Below are 18112 nucleotides of genomic sequence, written 5' to 3'. Positions count from 1 at the left end.
AGGTGTAGAAAGATCTAATAAAAGTGTATCTTGTTGTTAAAATACAAGCAACAGAGCAGAGCTTATCTATAATTCATTATTCTTTTATTCATTTTTCATTTGCAAATAAATTTCTTAAAATCTTAGGAAATATGACAACTTTTTAGGTTTTAGAAAATGTTACACTTCCATGGCAAAATAATTATTAACTTAATAAAATAAGCTAAAGTGGTGTTTTTTAGATATGAAAAATATGGAAAGCAAAATGTTTGTAATTCAAAATAAAAAAAGAATATTGTGCATTTTGTCTTTTACACGCAATTTATTGATATCACAGATTGCAAAAAAAATGATGACAAAATTTTCAATTTTTATTCACCAGAAATCAATTGGCAGAAGTGTAACGGTCATTTCTAGTTTACACCATATACTGTCATTGAATATTTCAAATTAAATCAATACACCTAATTATGAAAATGTATTATAAATATTAAATATCAAAAATACTTGATGTAATCAAACAACTATTAGCAGGATAGATGTATAGTTTAAATTGCAATACAGATGTGTTAGAGAATCTTTTTTTGCATTGGAATAAACACTTTTATTGCAGTTCTTTTAAGTTAATAGTTTAATCATGTATTGATAAAAATGAAATGTTTACAAACAAATTTAAATAAGGGAATTACAATGCAGCTAGAACATAAGATATATATTTTTTTAATAACTAAATAGAAATGTCATTTACCCCAACCATTCTCCATTCATGTACAGAAATATAACTAAAGGACAGCTAATATAACCAATGCAACCCAAAACCAATGCTTTTACAGGTGTTGTGTTCTGTTAATTTATACAATATTTGATAAAGAAGTCTGATCGCTTATGTGTTAAATAAAATAGCCCCACAGGGCAGAATGGGGAGTGTGTGGGGAGCAATAGGAACCTGGCTTGTGTTAATATAGGAGAGATGATGGAAATGGCAAAATACAGCATGGTTGAAGTCGCCTGGTGGTGTTGTGGCAGCACATTAGGGGTTAAGGGCTGTGGGGGAAGTTGCACAAAGTGAAAGTTTGCGATTAAAGGAAGGAAATAAAAGGCTTGCTTGCTGCAGTCTACTTTTAGAGGGTTGAATCTCCTTCAAACAGACCTCATTAAAGTGCCAGCCTCTTTATGTTTGTTTGTTATTTCTCTCCTTTCCCAGGGGTGAACAACCCATGAAAATTAAGTACCTTACATAGGACCACCACATTTTAACCCCTTCACTTTTTTAAAACACAAATGTTATTAGCTTTGTAATTAAACAGTGGATAAATTCATATGCAGCTTTGTATCTAGACTTACAGAAGCATGGCGGAGAGTTCAATGAGCAATTTTCTGTAAATAAAGTGAAATATTTATCTTTATAGATAGATTGATTGTAAGATTGATTCATTGATTGATTAAGAAATAAAAGTCAAATGTAGGCGTTTAAAGGACCAGTCACAAATTGTCTTAGGTAAACTCTTAATTGTCGTAAAGGCAACTGATGTTCTACTTGTAATAAAGTAGCATTCGGCAGCAAGCAATCAAACACTTCAAACATAGATCTTGAAGTCATATTCCGTTGCAAAAGATTTACTGTAAATGATAATTGAGGCCTTAGGGAGATGGAGGAAAAGAAGGTTTGTGTGTTTATTCAGCGGGTGCAATGGGATAATATGGGATCTCCTAGTTATTCAGGGTCACCAGGCATCTTGTTGTTAATTTGGCAAAAGAGTTTGGTTCTGGTTATTTGTGGAGAGACTTTTTTTTTGCCACCCAGACAGCCTTGTAACCATACCCAGGAAAGGGAAGCCATGAATCAGTATTGCTGGAATAAAGATGAATATTGTCCTTTGTCAAATAAAACAAGACAAAAAGAAGGGTCAGCAACGCGCACAAAAGTATCTACCGCAACATTCATTCATCTATAGATATGATGAGCATCTTTGTTACTGAATTTGCCACAGAATTATCAGCCCTAGGAGTGAATGAATTCATCTTAAAGAAATTCTTTTTTTTTTTTTTTTTGTAACATCTGGGGGATGAAACACTGGGGAATCCAATAACACATCTGTCGCCTGCATCTCTATTAATCAACTTACACATTGCCCATTGTGGGCTTATGTATTATTTATAACCCACTTGTTGCGCTGTTATTGTGAACCGACATCAAACTTAAATAACGTCATTGACACCATCAACTCATAAATATTCCTAGACTTTTTTTTAAATATTGGTCACAATATAAAATATCAAAGATAAAGGGTTGGTACACGGTGTGTATTTAAGTTTATTTTATTTTTTTATTCCTTTACTGAAATATCTAGATCTCAACATTTTTATTTCTATAACTCTCCCATATACAGTTACTTTAAAAAAAAAAAAAATTTTAAGACATACATGTAAATTTAGAAGAATGAAAGAGAAAAAAAAAACCCACCCAACACTCAAAGCTGCAATTCAATACAATAGTGTTTCTGCATTGAAGTGTTAAACAACCCACTCCTTGTATATAGGATCAGTGAGGCAATAGGAAAAAGGAAATGAATTGGGAACTCTAGAACAGTTTAAAGAAAAGGAGCATGCTGTTTGGATAAGTTCATTGCATTTTGTTCATAAATGCAGACTCAGGGAGGGGTGGAGGCGTGGATGGTAGATTCCATATTCTTAACGATGAGACATATATGTATATATAGATCCCTTGTGGGCTGAGGAGGGGTTAACAAATACTTTAGATACAGTTGTGCTATGAGAAGTATGTATTGCAATCCTTGTAAATCGCCTGATGTGAAGCAAAGAGGATAAAACCTTATGAGACTTTCTTCTAGTTTTTTTTTGTTGATTTTTTTTTTTATATAACTTATAATAAACATTTTTTTTGATGGTAAACGCAATAACAGACATATAGGTGACCCCCTAAATATTATTTTTATATATAATTAACACCTGAATCTGTATATGCCCCTGAGGGGGGGGGGGGGTGTTAGATAGGCTAATCAATAACCGATCGCAGAGGTCTATCAAACATCTGGGAAATTTAAGGAAACTGAAAATCTATACATTTCTCATGTATATATTTTTGGAACAGCCTAACGTTTAACGTGAGTGGATATTTAACGTTCGGGTACATCTATCCATCGGTGCCTTTTCCATAATCCTTGCATTTAAAATCTGCTAAGCTGTGCCCAATTGATAGCAAGTTTTCTTTTTTTCCGTCTTAGTTACTGATGAGAGAAAGCTTTCTCCCTAAAAAAAAAAAAAAAAAATCTGCCCAGTAACAATCATCGCGCAGTTGCAAGCACACTACAACTATTGGCTATGCAAATAAAGAAGGGGGAGCAGACTGCAGCCCAAGCTGTTTCTCACACTCAAAGTGATATTTTCAGTTTTACTCCCTTAGATTGTGCATTGCACAGTGCTGCTGCTGGGAGTTGAATATTGTCCCTTTTTTTCTTTTTTCAAGAAGTGGGATTTGCTTTTAGGAAAAGTTTAACTGGACTTTCAGTCATTTAGCAAAAAAAAAAAAAAAATCAATGTGTAGGGTTGAGCTCAGCAGGCATTAAGTGAAACGTGTTTAGACCTAACAAATTCTACACACCCGCTTTACAAATATGCAGTGAGCATTGATAATTCAGGGTGTCACGGATAGACTGTGCCCATTCATAGAATGGTATCAGTTCTAGTTAATATTTTAACCATTTAAACTACAGAATAAAAAAAAGGCACAAGAAAAAATCTATATCTATCTATATCAAAGAATATTTTTCTTAATGTAGATTGCCAGTAGATTGCTGACATATATCGCAGTAAAAACCGCCACAAATTTCCTTGAATTCTCTATCAGTCTGACCATGCATTGCAATAAAAGATAGTGACCGCTGACAGATATCTCAAAATATTCTCAACATTATCACTTGCAACCACCAGACCTGGTCTAAAGTTGAAATTGAGTCTTTTTGTCAATGGAGGAAAAAAATTCTAGCTGGGTATCAGAAACTGGTGCTATTTTTTGTAGGTAAAAAAGGTGGGTCATGCAGGGGGTGGGGGACGGGTGGTGGTGGTTGATATTTAGGTATTTGTGTAGTTTCACGGCTCCAGTATGGCGCCTCGCTATTTAAAATTAACTCCATGCCAACATGGATAGTGGGGGTATGAACTATCCATGTTGGCATGAAGTTAAGTGACTTTTTTTAACATAGTTTGTGGAGAGCGTAGAACCCGGAAGTAGCACGGCGCCATGAAACTACACAAGTACCTATTTTTTCTTTATCGCTGACTAAATGGTCACTGAGCGACCGTATCGCCAGTGCTGCTTTCCTGTTGTGGGCGATAAATCGCAAGTAATGTGCTCCCCCAGCCATCCCTTTAATGGTCACAAACAAGGCTTATAACTCCAAACGGCGCCAGTGGGTGGAAGTGACCTCCTATATCTATGCCTTATGGGACTCCTTTCCTTCAGAGCTAGCAATCTTTTGACATTACTTTAAAATACTTTTGGTCTCTACGTAGAGTCACTCTAACTTAAAAAAATAAAATAAAAAAAGATACTTGCAGTAAGTCAAACCTAGACGTCACAGTAACATAGTGAGAAACTTTTTACCAAGCACTCATGATGCGGTGTACACAATGCCATGCTCTTGGTAAATACTGGCATTTTATAAAATCGGGTAGAGGATATGAGCATATGGGGATCTTGACCCATGAATCTCAATAAAATACATTACCACATGTCTGGTGGGATGAGAGTCAAAGATAATAAATTAATTAAAACTAAGTGTTTATAAACACACACACACACACACACACACACACACACACACACACACACACACACACACACACACACACACACACACACACACGTACGTGTGTGTGTGTGTGTGTGTGTACAGTACAGTACAGTATATGGTACTTCTCTGTAAACTGTTATGCAGTGGTTAAGGTCTTCCAGCTCCACAGTTTGTCCCACCCCATATTTGGTCTATACAGTGCCAGCAGCAGCCAGACCACCCACTCCTTAGATGAATAATGTGCATTATGCAGCTCCAACCTATACCATAGTGCAGTACACTGCATTAACCAGAAGAATGTAAGTGTCCTAAAAGAGCAGGGGGGGGGGGGGTCCTTTAAAAACATTACAGTTTGCATTATTAATCCCATTTCTGCAGCATCCCACCCTTCTCTTGTACATACTTTTTGTGTATGAGGACCAGCAGCACCTCTCACCAGGAGTTTTTTTTTTATTCCCTCAAACCCATGATAACACCTCTAAAGTGACTTAATTACCCCTCTCTCACACACTCACTCTCTCTCTCTCTCTCTCTCTCTCTCTCTCTCTCTCAGGTGGGCGGGCTTAGAACACAGAGTAGAGGCAGTGGAGGAGCTGTCATGTGTGCCCTATTCTAGGGCCTCCTGCTCTCTTGCTGGCTAGGAGTGGAGAGAGAGAGAGGAGGAAAATAAAAAACTTACAAAAAAGTCCTTGCAGCTGCTGAGCTCCATAACAGCAGTGAGTGCCCGGGCTAGCACTACTGCAGCTGCAGCCGCACAGCCTGGGACACGCACACAGCCCTCTCCGGCCGCTGGAAGTGGCTACAGTACTGTGCGGCCGGCATGGAGCTGCTGTGCTCCGAGGTGGAGACTGTCCGCAGGGCTCAGACTGACCCGACGCTGCTGTTTGACGACCGGGTGCTGCAGAACCTGCTCACCGTGGAGGAGAGGTATCTGCCCCAGTGCTCCTACTTCAAGTGCGTCCAGAAGGACATCCAGCCCTTCATGCGGAGGATGGTGGCCACCTGGATGCTGGAGGTTGGTGGATTGGAAAATGCACCCCCCCCCCCCCCCCAATATACTGGGGTGCAGGCTCAGGCACCCTAACTTTTCCCAGCAGCTGCTTTTGGAGAGAGTACATATGCGATCTGCCTTATTGTGTGTGACATAGAGCAGAGCTGTGTGTGATCTATGTATCATACTGTATTGCAGAGTCATAGGAGGAAGGGAGTGTGTGCAGTATACAGTATATGGGGGAAGGGGACATGAGTGCATGTGGCTGGGTACATGTATGTTAGCTGTGTGTGCAGTATATGGGGGCAGGGGACATGTATGTTAGCTGTGTGCAGTATATGGGGGCAGGGGACATGTATGTTAGCTGTGTGCAGTAAATGGGGGTAGGGCACAGAATTTCATGTGGCTGGGTACATGTATGTTAGCAATGCTATATGCCCAGTATACAGTATATTGATTGCAGAGCACATGTATGTTAGTTAGCAGTACTGTGGGTGTAATATACAGTATATGGGGGTAGGGGCATTGCTGTGGATATGGGGGTAGGATAGAGCACTGCATGTGGCTGGGTACATGTATGTTAGCATTGCTGTCTGTGCAGTATATGGAGGAAGGGGACATGTATGTTAGCATTGCTGTGTATATTGCATGTATGTTGGCATTGCTGTGTGTGCAGTATACATGTATGTGCAGCTGTCAGGGTATATACAAGCTTGCAGCCATTATATAATGAGCACTTATTACATGCTCCTATGGACACGTGTTCCAGCGCTTTATGGAACTGCTGCTAGAAGTTGGCTCATGTGGGGCGGAGACACAATGGCACATAGTGACCCCCTAAATAAAGGGGGTGTCAGTCTGTGCCCCCATCTGGTCCGGTCGTCCCCTGTGCCCACGTATGCAGCAGCACCCCCCATGCATTGCCCTGTTTGCGCCATGTTTTTTTGTTGTTGTCCTGGAGGTCTCACTTCTTCCCCCCACCCGGATAATGATGGTCGGGGGCTCTCCCGGTGGTCACCCCTGTTGCCCGGGGGGTCTGGCAGGAGAGGGTGGGGGCAGTACTTCTCTGCAGGGTCATTTAACTCTGTGACTCCTGCTGTGACGGGGCAGGATTGGGGAGTAGGGCCGGTGATGGGGACAATGTACCCCGATTTATAGACAGGGACCCCCTGCTCTGTACTTCTGCATGAGCCCGGAGTTGTTACTGATGGCAGCATTGTAGGGGTTCCAAATGAAATGGGGGTTCGGGGGTTGAGCTTCTAAAATCGGGGTGCCCTCACATTATATATATATGATATAATACTGTGTATATATATATATATATATATATATATATATATATATATATATATATATATATATATTGTGCTGTGAGTCGGGGGAGGAGTGCTATATATATGTAGCTGCTATGTGTTTCTATGTGGGGTGCAGAATTATGGTGGGGCATTTGGGGGGGGGGGGCAGGCACCCCCATGTGCATCCCCATATCACAGTGCAGCAGATATGTACCCGGAGGCGCCCCGTGCCCCCCCCCCCCCTTCCCCACATTAGCAGCCCCAGATCTATCCCCCCCCCCCTCCCCTCAGCAGCCATGCTTTCACAGACTCTGCACCACCCGCCCCGTCTTTATCGATGGTTTTCACCCCCAAATCCTGCGAACCGGCCCCCCACAATTGTCGGGAAAGATGCAGGGGGGTCTCCTCTCCGGGATCCCCCAAAAACCGGGCGGCTGCGCATTTTTTAAGTATTTTTAAATATTTTTTGAAAATATGACGAAATCAGAATGTGTTCCCAATGTCTGGGGTGGAGAAGTGTGACCTGGCTGATCCTCTGTCTCTCCCCTTCCCGGGGAGCTGGGGCTGTGCTGTCCTGTCTGTCCTATGTACAATGTTATTTGTGCTGCCCCCCACCTAGGATTGTTATGTAATAAATAATGGCATTAATAGGAAACTTAAGAACAGTATTTAACTATATCTCTTCTCTCTCTCTCTCTCCTCTCTCTTTCTCTCTTCCTCTCTCTCTCTCTCCACTCCCTCTCTCTTTCCTAATTATTATTTCTTAATTTTTCTGAACTTTTCTGCAAACCCCCCCCCCCCCACCTCTATAATATTGTTATATATTCTATTATTTCTTCTTTGTTAATATTATTTAAACACTTGGTGCTGCTTTGTTTCCCCGATCCTGCTTGCTTCCTGCCCTCCATACATTTGCATGTATGTATTTGCACCAATTATTTAACCCCTATTTGTTGGCATCTTATTATGGCATCCTACTTTATTCCCCATATCTGCACCCCTTTCCTCCTGACTGCTTCTATGGACTCCCCTTTCCCTGCATGAATCTTGCCCCTCTCTTATACCTTCTCCATTATTCCTGCTTTTTCCCCTGTTATCTCCAGGTGTGTGAAGAACAGAAGTGTGAGGAGGAAGTGTTCCCATTGGCTATGAACTACCTGGATAGATTTTTAGCTGTGATCCCTACTAGAAAATGCCATCTGCAGCTGCTGGGGGCTGTCTGTATGTTTCTGGCTTCCAAACTAAAAGAGACAATTCCATTAACTGCAGAAAAACTTTGCATATATACTGACAATTCAATCAAACCCCAAGAGCTGCTGGTAAGCAGCCCCCTGTTTCCTAAACTAGATATTTACAGCTTTTTTTTTTTTTTTTTGTTCTAGATGGGAAAGTTATTTCTGTATTATCTTTCTAGGAAACTCCTTTCTTTCTCAATGTTGGCTTCTAAATATTTTTTTTTTTTTTTTATTTAATATTTTTCTGCCACATAATTGTGTGCAAGTTTATATTTTTTTGCACATCTTTTATTAACCTTTGTGTAGATGTACACCTATTTCTAGGTAGGTACATATATTTATAATATTATTTTTTTCCTGGTTGATTAAAGTAATTCAGACAATTAATGCACATTCCAATTTTTTTGCAGGCATCAATTTTTTTTTTTTTTTTGCAAGCACATAATTTTTTTTTCAATTATGTGTTCTGAATATTTGTATAAATGGAAAAGTACATTTATATAGAGATACAGCTTAAATATGAAAAATGAAAATAATTCTGTGTGATGATGGTTGGCGTCATCTTCGTATTTTTTGTAGTATCTACTGCCACCAAGTGGTGGATATAATTTGGCCTAAATTCAAGTGTTTCTTGCCTGGTAGTTTTTGCTTTTTTTATTTTAGAAATCCAAGTAGTGATTATTATCTCAAAACATATATAATACAACATTTATTTAAAGGGGATACTTACTTATTTACTAATAATTTAATTGTTGGCAATTTTTTCAGTGGACAATGTGGGGAACATGAGTTATACACATTTGTGTTTCCTTGAATACCCTTAAAAGATAAATACAAATGTATAGATCTTTTAGGGTTAGTTAATTTTGAAGTGCTTATGAGAAGTGTGCAATAAGTTTCTGTATGCACAAAAAGTACTAAATTTACAAAACATGACATTGATTATTAAATATTGTGAAAGTATTGGCCAGAAGAGTCTATTCAATGTTCCATGCGCTCAAACCACTTGGATGAAGGCCTCTACTGCACCTTACAGTGACTCAAAATGAATCCCATGCATCTTACATTTGATTCGTGGGAACCCACAGAGGTTGCAGGGGGGGCCAAGTCTGGACTATGTGGCTGATGACCAAGCTCCTGGATACGTTCATAGGTCTGAAAATGTACCATTTTCCTGGAATTGTTGGTATGTGCATTGTCATGATGGAGAAGAGCACCATGAGTTCTTGGACAGGGTCTGGCAATGTTTGACGTAACTAGTCTCCAGTGATGGTGTGCTGCTGCATGAGTGGTACTGTAGCTACATGACCACTTTTGTCCACCAAAACAGCAACCATCCGCTTAGCCATGCTCCAGTCACATAGGAACTTTGTATGGCTGTGCACCTCCACTGGGTCAACTGTTTGGTCTTGGAGTCAAAACTGCAGCTCCAGGATTTATCGCCATTGATGATTTCACAGACAGCCATCAACCTGGCCAGCTTGTTGCAGCCCCAGGTCTCCTTCTGCTTTCATGGCCAAGCTTTTCATGGAGTATCAAGCAGATGAATCCAAATAAGATGCCTATTTCCTTGTCTAGCTGTGCCACAGTCAAGCTGGCATACACCTTAACTATGGCCCTCATGGCAGCAACCTTCTCTTCAGTGATGGCGAACACAGGTCATCTGCAGCGCTCCATGTTGTCCAGGGACCACGTCCTGCACTGAAATTCTCCAAACCACTCCAACACAGTGGTTCGGGATGGTGCTTGCTTACCAAAGCCAGGTCGCAGTTGGTCAAAATTCTTATGCTGTTTCAGATCACACTTGTAGTCATAGAAGATCGTGGCTCCCCAGTGGCCTTTGTTGAGCACCATACGGCTAGGGTCAAACATAGCGGAAGAAGCCTGCACATAACCTTTGTGGCTCTCAACACATATGAGGCAGTGCCACATCTACCGGACCCGCCCGCAACATGCAGGATGACCTGATTTCAAGTAGAACACATTTAAATCTGTGTGTTCACACAGTGTGGCTATGGTGCACTGTGTTCTACTTGAAATATGGTTGTGGGACTGGCCGGTTCCTGTGCAGAGGAATCCTGCGAAAAAGGCTAGTGTGTGAACTCAAAACACTACATCCTGCCAGGCAGGACCTGCTAAACCACTACAGTATGTGTGGCCCTAGCCTAATGAGTTTGTGAAGGTAGTAAACATGCCAACACAGTTCACAACCAGACACTCAGGTTGTGTCTGCTCCACCTTTACACTGCACATAAAGAAACTTATTGCACACTTGTCGTAAAATAGACATACTGTACACCTTGATCCCTATATCAACTGTATGCAAATTGTGTGGACTTTGCACAATCATTGAAGAACGCACTAAAAAGGAGCATACACTGTAATGTATGTTGTAGAACCTTCATATGTTTTTTAATTCGGTCACCATATTGGTTAATATCCCAACAGATCCCTATGCCAGGCTTCATCTGTGTGGCAAATGCCCACATGAATGAGGTCTAAAGAAGTGCCATCGTCAGTCTAACCACAATAACTAACGTAGAAATGAGATCTGTGCTTAGATGGTTCAGTCTGGTTTCCAAGACGTGGGGTGGATGCAACAATAGATATTTCCCTTACACTCCACCATTAGTATAGATACCTACGTGTATTAGTATTAAATTATATAAGACATGGTTTTCAGTAATTTTTTTATTATTGTCCTTGTAAATTAAGGTGACAACAGAAATAATACTCTTTATTTTAAGCAAACCTAACCAAGTTTTATAGTTAAAATTCAAACCAGATTTTTTTTTGTTGCTTAAGCATTTCCGCCCCCCCCCCCATCCCCCTTTCACACTCATCGGGGCATTGGGTCCATAGCGGGAGGAGTGGGGGCAGGTAGGGGTGTGGAGCAGGGAAACGCTCAGCGTTTTTCGATGTCTGTTTTGAGTGGGTGGCTGACGTCAATTTCGGCCATCTCCGGACAGATAATTATCTGCCAACGAGAAAAAAAATCATTCAATGGTCAGTGACCATCGAATGATTATTCGCCCGTGCGGACGCATGCGTTGGGATGTGTAAGCGTACACATCCCCTCGCATGCAAATTCCGGAATTCGAGCGGCGGAGGGCGGGCCTTCGGGCAGGCGCTGCTTACCTGTTCGCTAGTTCTGAATCAGTCTCAAAGGCTCTTAATTTTTTTCCTAATTAAATAGTTAATCTGGTCTAAGCTATACAAAAATAATCCAATTTTTATCTAGTTTATGTATTTACTTTTCTTGTGCAATTTGTAAGATCTTCGCAAAAGGTTCAGCTAAACTAGCAAATATCCCAGCAAGAATACTTGCCTTCAAGTTACTAACCAGTGGTAGCTAGCTGCAGTAAGTTCCAGCTGTCTTTTTTGGCTAGCTACAGGGCTGGAAATGGCTTCCGTTTGGGAATGTTCCCTACAGAAATAAATATAGGACCTCTTCCCACCAAGGAATCCCCTACAGTAGCATCACTTACTGTATTTCCACTATTCATGCTGGGACTCAGTGGTTTTGTCCAAGTCCCCTTTACTCACATGGCTTATTTTAAAGCGCCTTTGGGAACATAGCACTAGCATAATATCCAAAGGAAAATTCCTGTTGATTTAAGAATCTTTCTTGCCTGATGAACTAGGTTTGAATAGTAATCTACTTTTTGTATGGTTATTTCAGTATAACAACGTAATTATTTATTATCAATTTTAACATGTTAATTGTTTGCTTATTGCCAGGTACACACTTGGCCATTGCAGTCTTGGTTTTAAGAATATACATGCTGGAGTCCAGATGGTTAAATCATGTTGACTGAGGTACTAATTAAGGCCCTTATTCTGATCGGTGCGGCCCGATCAGAATATGCGGCCGCAACCGTGCAGGCGAATCCCCGCCTTCCATACGGATCGCCACCTGCCGTCCGTATGCGGATATGTGGCGATCCGCATGAAATTGGACGGGGATACGCCTCCTCCATGGTGGGAGCAGCCCCTGCATTCGATGGTCGCCGAACATCGAATGCAGGGCCGCACGCTCCACCAGGTCCCGCAACACAAGACCACACGGACACTTGTCCGTGTAAAATCATGTATAGAGGCGGGCAGCTGACATCCGGCGATGTCAGATGCCCGCCCCGTACACACGCGTCACGGCCTCATTACCATGCATACGCCCCGCGTTTGCATGGGAACGCCCATGAAACGGGGGGCGTATGCATAGGGTTATGAGGCTAAATAGCCCCTCACGCCCCTCTACGCCCCCTGTGCGGCGTATAAAGAATCCGTGCGGCGAAATCGCCTGCACATGCGCAGAGTGACCTCTGCACATGCGCAGACGATCAACATCGGCGGTCCGTCCGCATGCGGGAATTTCCGCACCGATCAGAATAAGGGCCTAAGTCACCTGTAACCAAGCTTGGATATCCTTTAAATCTAGACTACAATGTTGGAGTTTGGGAAGCGCTGTACTAGACATTGTGTGCACTGATCTGATGAATGCTCCAACACAACGGAACGATTATCGAATCTGTGTACACCTGTGCATTCTGAACAGTTTGTTGCTCAGTGCGTCCTATCTTTTGATCTCTAAAATGGTATTGGGAGGTCAGCCTGTCCGGTACACTCTATGGGGCTATATTACATCCCATGGTATTGCACATCAGCAGGACCCACGAACAGGCCCTGTAGTGTTGGAAACGAGATTGGAAGCATACTGTCAGTGATTGACAGTGTCCTGCCATCTGTGGCGCAGAGAGGGGGTGGCAATGGCAGAGAGGCATGTTGCTGCCATTTTGGGGAAATTAATCGGCCAAGGATCTCTGTTGTATGGGGATTTTCTAGCCTCTGTGATGCCCGGATAGCCATGGGTGCTGCTAGCTCCCCGATGGAGGGTCCAGTGATCCGATGCTGTGTCCTATGAGGAATGTCAGATCACTGTGGAGTGGCATCTGCTTTTAATACACGCCTCCTAATGCATTACCATACAATGCTATCACTTCCTAGGAAGTAGTAGTGATTGCACCTTCAACCGTATTTGAAATCCGCCCAATATCGTTCACCCAATCAGGAGCATTTTCAGCGTTTATTGGTTAAAAACACTATCACTTCTGCATGACTGATAATTGGATGTTGCGTACTTAGCTTTATGTAAAGTTTTTGTTTTCACTTGTTAAACCATAGACATCAACTACATTTCCTTGTGACGATACAGCTAATAGCATGGCAACTTGTTATTCAGGGAACATGTTAAAGTTCTTTATGGTCAGACAGGACATTTCCAAGCTAGAGAGAGAATAGGCATCCTCGGTGGCGTATGTTTTAGTGCTGTTGAATAGTGATGTACCGCTTACGTTATGGTGCATGATGGGAACCGGCCGAAGCTGAGCATTTAATCTCCTTTGTTTCTAGGAGTGGGAGCTGGTGGTTTTGGGAAAGTTGAAGTGGAACCTTGCTGCCGTGACGCCACATGACTTTATTGAACATATATTACGAAAGCTGCCTTTACCTAAAGAGAAGTTGCTCCTGGTGCGGAAGCATGCTCAGACGTTTATTGCGTTGTGTGCCACAGGTATGTAGTCATCCTTCGTGTTTTTTACATGTATTTGCATTTTAATTTTCTTCCATCATTTTGTGCTTTTTTTATATTTGGAAGAATTTATAATCTGAGTAGAGTTGGATCAGCAGTCCAATTATTCTGCTTTGTGTTACAGTTTGGGTACTACTGGAAACTGGCCAACGCTTACAGTATAGGCAGCCATATTGTATAATACACCAATGTCTAGCCTATCGGTTAACATTGAACTAGTGACATCACTGAGGCATTAGGTACATTGCATCCTATGACTTGTGATGTCATCAGCTCACAGTGAACTGAGTTTTGGTTTTACAATATGGCCGATTGCACTACAGTATGTGAAGGTGCCTGGTTTTCTATTGGAGCCGGGTGTTGACTGGTTTCACAATTGCATAGACAAAGAAATGAAATGAAATATGTAAAGTTACTGCTTCTGAAGATAACAGATAAAATTAGTTCAGACAAAGTTTATGAGAAGGGATAGGTGTGGCAATGAGTCTATGCATTTTTCTGCACCACACCTAGACTAATAATCTACAGTTGAAGTTCAGAATTGCTCCTCTACATACTTAACCCTGATCTTGCTGGAAAAAGTGAACTAACATGTCTTCCATGAAAGGACTAAGTGGTTCAAGTCTCCTACTGAAAAGTCCGGCAAGCTCTTTGTTATTGTGGTGCCAAAGTTATTGTTGACAGAAATTGGCCACCAGAAAAAATGTCCATATCATAACCGTGTTTGCCCTAAAGCAAGATCCAATGAGTATTGGGACTGGCATGTTAAATAGCCCAATTTATATTGTAATTGCTTAATTTTTCCACTATCACTGTCCACCTCCTAGTGAACATAGAGCATGACATCAACCCTATCCACCACTGAATACTGATATATACCATAGAGTATCTATCCACCTCCACTGGCTGTCAGAGCATGGAGCAGTCACCAATTGTGGAGCTATCACTCGCCACCTCCACCGGCTGATGTAGGACTATCCGCCTTCACAATGAAGCCATCTCTTTCCACCTTTGCTGGCTCATGCGGGGCACGGAGCCGTTGCTCTCCACTTCTGATGGGTGAAGTGGGGCATGGAGTTGTCACAATTTGCCACAACTGGCTGACGTAGCTCATGGAGCCATTTCCATCTCACTACGCTAGGTGATGTAGGGCATGAAGCCATCACTATCCACTTCGGTTGGCGGATGTAGGGCAAGAAGCTATTGCCATCCAACTCTGCGGGGCTGATGTAGGCCGTGGTGCCCTCTCTCTCCACCTTTGCTGGCTGATGTAGGCATTGGGGCCCTCTCTCTCTCTCTCCACCTTTGCTGGCTGATGTAGGCCGTCGGGCCCTCTCTCTCTCCACCTTTGCTGGCTGAGAAGTCAGCGTCCGGGTACCTGCAGCAGATGGGGACTAGTAGTGGTATTGGCTACTAGTTTCCATCCACCGAATGGACCCCGCCACTGACTTCCCATTCGCGGCAGGGTCCCCGGCTGGCACTGACTGCCCAGACCACTGCAAGGACCTCCTGCCCGCCTGCGCTGCCCAAGCACAGGGCGACAGGAGCCCCACACTGACAGCAGTGCTGGTGTGGGGGCCACAAATGTGCTTAATCCGCCACTGTGTACTTGTAATCCTCCACCATATGTCTTATGCTATGATAATTACATTTTAGTATGCCCTGTTCTAAAATGTGGTTATATACATTTTAGTATGCCCTGTTCTAAAATGTGATATATATATATATATATATATATATATAATACAGTAGTACTTTTTGTAAAGTAAAAAAAAAAAAACCTCATACTATCATACTCGTTTAATGGTTATATATTTATTTACGATCATTTTATTGGGAGAATAGACCAGCAATATTCATTAGGGGTTGGAAATAACTATGTATGTATAAGTTGCATTATGAGTGTTTAGCTTTGGTTACAGTCATAATCTAGGTATGAAGGTTAGCAGTGCAGGTTCACAGAAACACCGACCACAAGTGCAATTTCTGCAAGCAGTGGCCAGGCCGAAATACCACGTCAGTCATAGTGTTACACGCTAAGGCCAGAACATGTTTCTGTCAGATCTTGTAACTGGGATGAATTCGACTTCCGCGTTCCTGTATTTCTGAATACTTGTATATAGGCAATAATATCATTTATATAGTGTTCACTCCTCAGTCTCCTACCATCACTACACCGTGTGACCACCATTGCAATTTACTCAAGGGCGTAACTACCATAGGTGCAAGGGGTGTAGCTGCTACGGGGCCCAGAGCTGAAGGGGGCCCATCTTTGCTGTCTAGGAAAATGTTTTACAGATATTTATTACCATCAGTTGCTAAATAGGGGGCCCTTAAAACTTTTGCTATGGGGCCCACGAATATATTAGACCCTGTGTATGGTCGCACAACAATATATTGGCAGCAGTTACAATAATTAAAAGGAGATTTATCAAACCTTCTAAAGAGGACCATTGGAGAAATGGCCCATAGCAACAACTAACCTATTTTAAATAGGAAAATGAAAATGATGGCTAGAATGTGGTTGCTATGGACAACACCAACATTGGTCCTCTTTAGAAAGTTTGATAAATCTTCCCATTATTTCCTTTTGGTCCATTAAAAATAAAAGGTTTTATTTTAAAACACTGGCTTATGTCGTCCTCTGGAGGATCAGTGGGATGGCTCCTGAATGAGGGATCTGGATAGTAGGTCGACAGTGTCGACAGCATGTGGTCGTCATGGTCAAAAAGTCAACAAGGTTTTTTTTACCCCCGAAAACTTTTTTAGACTTTTGGCCATCCACAATTGGGAAATACAAAGTGAAGTGAGCCTTGCATGGGGACACAGTACAATAATCGGGGTCCCCGTGCTCAGGTGTCAACATTGACACCAAAAAATTTGGGAAACTCAAATTTTCATTTGTCAACCTTTTGCCTGTGTTTACCTTTTGTCACCGCCGACCTCGTGTGTGTCAACATTTTGGTGTTGACCTAGACATAGTCGAACTAATGAACCTCACCCTCTGAGTTGTATGCCAAGGAGAGTTGATTATTAGCCAGATCTTATCGGCTTCTCCAGTTAAGGGATATACACTCTGCTCCATCGCACATGGGAAGTCTGTCGGCCATTTTGGGCCTGAAATGGCCGACAATCAAGTAAAAACATTAACAAATACAACAATTCACCTCCTGCAATGTATGGATTACATGTCTTCCGTATTATGTAATGTGCAATAATTTTGAGCATTTGTCTACCTGCAAATTTCACATCCTCAAGAGACTGGGGCATTTTACAACATTGCATTTCTTTCTACAAAGGGACCGATTCAGACTTGATCGCACAGTTGCAGATGACTGCGAGTAGATAGCTGCCGACCAGACAGACAGAAAACCCGCCCCGAGTAAATTTGCAAGAGAATTGCAAATGGATCGCGATTTGCAATCCACCCGCAAATCCATACACAATTCCCAAACCGTCAAATGATTTTCCCAGTCTGTGCAAATCTGACACTTCCACCTCTCTGCGACAGATCTGATCAATGCCAGTGCTGACATCACAGACCCTCTCTTAAAATGCCAGGGCATGCTAGCGTTTTTTCTGACACTCCCAGAAATCGGCAGGGTGCCACCCCCAAACAGCGACTTCCTGTCAGTGAAATAGCAGGAGGATTGCGTTTATGATCTATACACAATCTCTACTTGCTCTCATGTTGTGCACTTTAGTAAATGATCCAGGTGGCTCTGTCATACGTGTAAACTGTACGTGATGCACTTTGCAAGCCTTTTTGATGTATTGCACTCTACCGTTGCAATCCATTGTCCTGAAAACTCTGTTAATGCATGAGAAAGATACATATACAGTATATTTTAAGCATTCATTTTATTATCCAACAAATCATTACCTCATTTCAACATATCTTTGGAGGGTGCAATGGAGGACTGATAAACACACCTCTTGTTTACTGCTAACCGTGATGCAGACAAAGCTTAAAGGAATTTTCCAGTGCCTCATGGAGAGCCATGCGACTGTGGTTGCCATGGTAATCGTCTAACATTGTGCAAAACTATAAATCAATAATAGCAACATAAAATGCTAATTCCTAAGATTCTTCTAGCCTGCTACAGTGATTTTCTCCGACCATCAGGCCACAATGATAATCTAACTAGTTGCTATGGGCTACAGCAACTTTTTTAAATTTTTTAATTTGCACCAGTTAAAAAAAAAAAAAA

General features: G+C 41.9%; 1 protein-coding gene across 2 annotated transcripts in view; it reads left to right on the top strand.

The window, feature by feature from the left end:
* Positions 1 to 18112, top strand: part of CCND2 (cyclin D2) — a 565323-nt gene that overhangs the window by 517239 nt on the left and 29972 nt on the right. The window contains exons 1-3 of one of the 2 annotated variants that reach the window (XM_083181625.1): positions 5362 to 5808; positions 8183 to 8398; positions 13724 to 13883. In XM_083181625.1, the coding sequence (XP_083037751.1) occupies positions 5614 to 5808; positions 8183 to 8398; positions 13724 to 13883 (571 nt within the window). In that variant the 5' untranslated portion in view covers positions 5362 to 5613. Of the gene's footprint in view, positions 1 to 5361; positions 5809 to 8182; positions 8399 to 13723; positions 13884 to 18112 lie in introns of those variants that run through there. The other variant, XM_083181626.1, reaches the window with a different exon arrangement.

The sequence above is a fragment of the Crinia signifera genome, chromosome 4 (assembly GCF_055691185.1).
Source record: "Crinia signifera chromosome 4, ASM5569118v1, whole genome shotgun sequence".
NCBI classification, from domain to species: Eukaryota; Metazoa; Chordata; class Amphibia; order Anura; family Myobatrachidae; genus Crinia; species Crinia signifera.
The sequence above is the reverse complement of the archived record's forward strand: the minus strand, read 5'-3'. Positions and strand labels throughout refer to the sequence as shown.